We start from the raw sequence: 2,249 nt of genomic DNA, 5'->3' as shown, positions 1-2,249 counted from the left end.
TATTCCTCGTAATAGAAACATATTTGGAAATTTTAAGAGTAAGAGGAGAACACATATATACACATTTTACAAAAACTTGTGAGAGACAGTTTCACGAGTTAATTTGGTGAGACGGATCATGAGAAAATATAACTTTTGTGCTAAAAGTATGAATTTTTACTTTAAGTATAGATCAAGTTGACACGTCTCACGAAAAAAATATGTGAAACCGTATCATAAGATATATAGCTTACATACTTTTATAAGAAAAATAGTTGTGTGAGACGGTCTCACGAGTCGTATTTTGTGAGACGGATCTCTTATTTGGGTCATCCATGATAAATTATTGCTTTTTATGCTAAGAGTAATACTTTTTATTATAAATATCGGTAGTGTTGATCCGTCTCATAGATAAATATTCGTGAGACAGTCTCACAAGATACCTACTCTTTTTATAAAGCTAGTGAATCAGTACTCTTAAGCATGAAATTTCAAAGTTTGCATTTTTTAATTTAAAGGATGTATTACTACGAACCATGCTCATTATTGTAGTTTGTATTTTACTTTAAAATAATGGACTTTTTTCATTCGATAAAATTTGTCACTTCTTGCATGTTATGCATACTAAACATATGTAGTCCACTCAAAATACAGACCTGGATAAATAAATTAGAAATCGATTACTAAATGTAATTATTTGATATTTCGGCCAAGACACAATTTTCCAATAATGAATCATGTCCAAAGGCCCAAGAAACTGTCGTCCAGACAAAAATTACTGGAATTGTCGTAATAGATATTTGGCATTGCTGCTGGTTGTTGTTGATCATCATGGTGCAGTAATACTTGTGTAGCTGCCATCTCTTTGTAAATTAGTTCGAATAAATTCGCATTCTGGCATTGCATGTTCAAGACCTGTGCCTGTGCCTTGGCCAGTTCACCTTGGAGCTCGCTTATCTGTTTTTGTAGCTGGCAAATGGCGCCTGCGCAGCCGTACACCGGATCCCTAACCCTCGCGTTCGCTTCGTATACCATGCTGTTGACCGCATCCGCTCTTTGATCATCCGGAAGTTCCTAAAATGTAGGGTAAATATGTTTATCTTTTTGCGATTTCAATATATTTTCTTGAAAGTGTAATATATAATTATTTTATTATTGGAGCCATTAATTAATATAGACTAAACAACTTGTTCGTTGACTATGACGGCTCTCCAAGCTTATGTTTTCTGCCATTTTTTTCCGTTTATTGCTCCGTCCTTTTAAATTATGTGGACAAGTAGAAACTATTATTTATTTAAATAAGACTTGTCAATTTTTTATATTTTAATATCATATAATTTGGTATAACATATGCTAAAATTTTCATAGCTTATCATTAATTTAATAAATCAATTATTTGAAAAATTTACAGAACAGAATTTTCAAATTTTATTGTATAGTTTTCAATTTCTTCTCGCCATTTTAGGGAAATTTATCAAAAATAGTCTCGTTTTCTCGAACAAAATTAAGTAGGATATATATTCAATAAAAAAATTTAATGACTTTTTTAAATGATAGATTTTCGTGAATTTGAGTATTTATCTAGAATTAAAAAAATGAAATAAAATCAATTTTCTTGGTGGATCAAGATCGACTCAAAAGCATGAAGTAGAAAAGATGAACGAATGTACATAGCTAGCTGTCGCGGGGGGTAAATTAATACCTGCAACAGCTTGATTATGTTGCTAGCACCGAAAACTCGATGTGCGATTGTGAATTTGACTGGTTCGGTTGGGGGGAAATACGGGGCCAGCACGCATTTCTCCGCGCATCTGCGGCGGAGGATCTTGCAGGCAGCGCATGGGCTGAGAATAATCGCTGGCTGCGGAGGAGATGAAATTGATGACGCATGAGATAGGGAGGATGACGAGGGACTACCTTCCGCCGCCGCCTCCGCCGCCGCTGCGGCGGCAGAAGTGGTGGTGGAGTTTTCAGTGCATCCAGTAATCATGCTGCAATTCGTTCGTTTCCCGTGCTTGGTTCATTTGAAGAATGGTCTAGTATTTATAGTGGGAGACGTACATACATAGCTGGGGTCGTATGACGCAATATATACAAAAAGGTCGTAATTTTTTTTAAAAAAAAATTATTTTTATTTACAATATCGAAAAAATTGATATTTTTCGATTATCAAATAAAAATATATTGAAATCGATTGTGACATCGAATTGCATGAATGCTTTAAATGTACATCCGACATATTATTTTATTGAACAAGTGTGAAAAAAAGA

General features: G+C 34.3%; 1 protein-coding gene across 1 annotated transcript; it reads right to left on the bottom strand.

Annotated features, from left to right (window-relative positions):
• Nucleotides 1–563: 563 nt before the first annotated feature.
• On the bottom strand, nucleotides 564–1,988 carry LOC142523684 (LOB domain-containing protein 1-like). The gene is made up of 2 exons (XM_075627410.1): nucleotides 1,682–1,988; nucleotides 564–1,053 (listed from the first exon to the last, which is right to left on the bottom strand). The coding sequence occupies exons 1-2, from the start codon at nucleotides 1,967–1,969 to the stop codon at nucleotides 715–717; spliced, it is 627 nt and encodes a 208-aa protein (XP_075483525.1). The 5' UTR covers nucleotides 1,970–1,988; the 3' UTR covers nucleotides 564–714.
• Between the last annotated feature and the right edge of the window lie 261 nt (nucleotides 1,989–2,249).

This window comes from Primulina tabacum, chromosome 14, assembly GCF_025594145.1.
Source record: "Primulina tabacum isolate GXHZ01 chromosome 14, ASM2559414v2, whole genome shotgun sequence".
NCBI lineage: Eukaryota > Viridiplantae > Streptophyta > Magnoliopsida > Lamiales > Gesneriaceae > Primulina > Primulina tabacum.
This window is presented reverse-complemented; position numbering and strand designations above follow the sequence as displayed.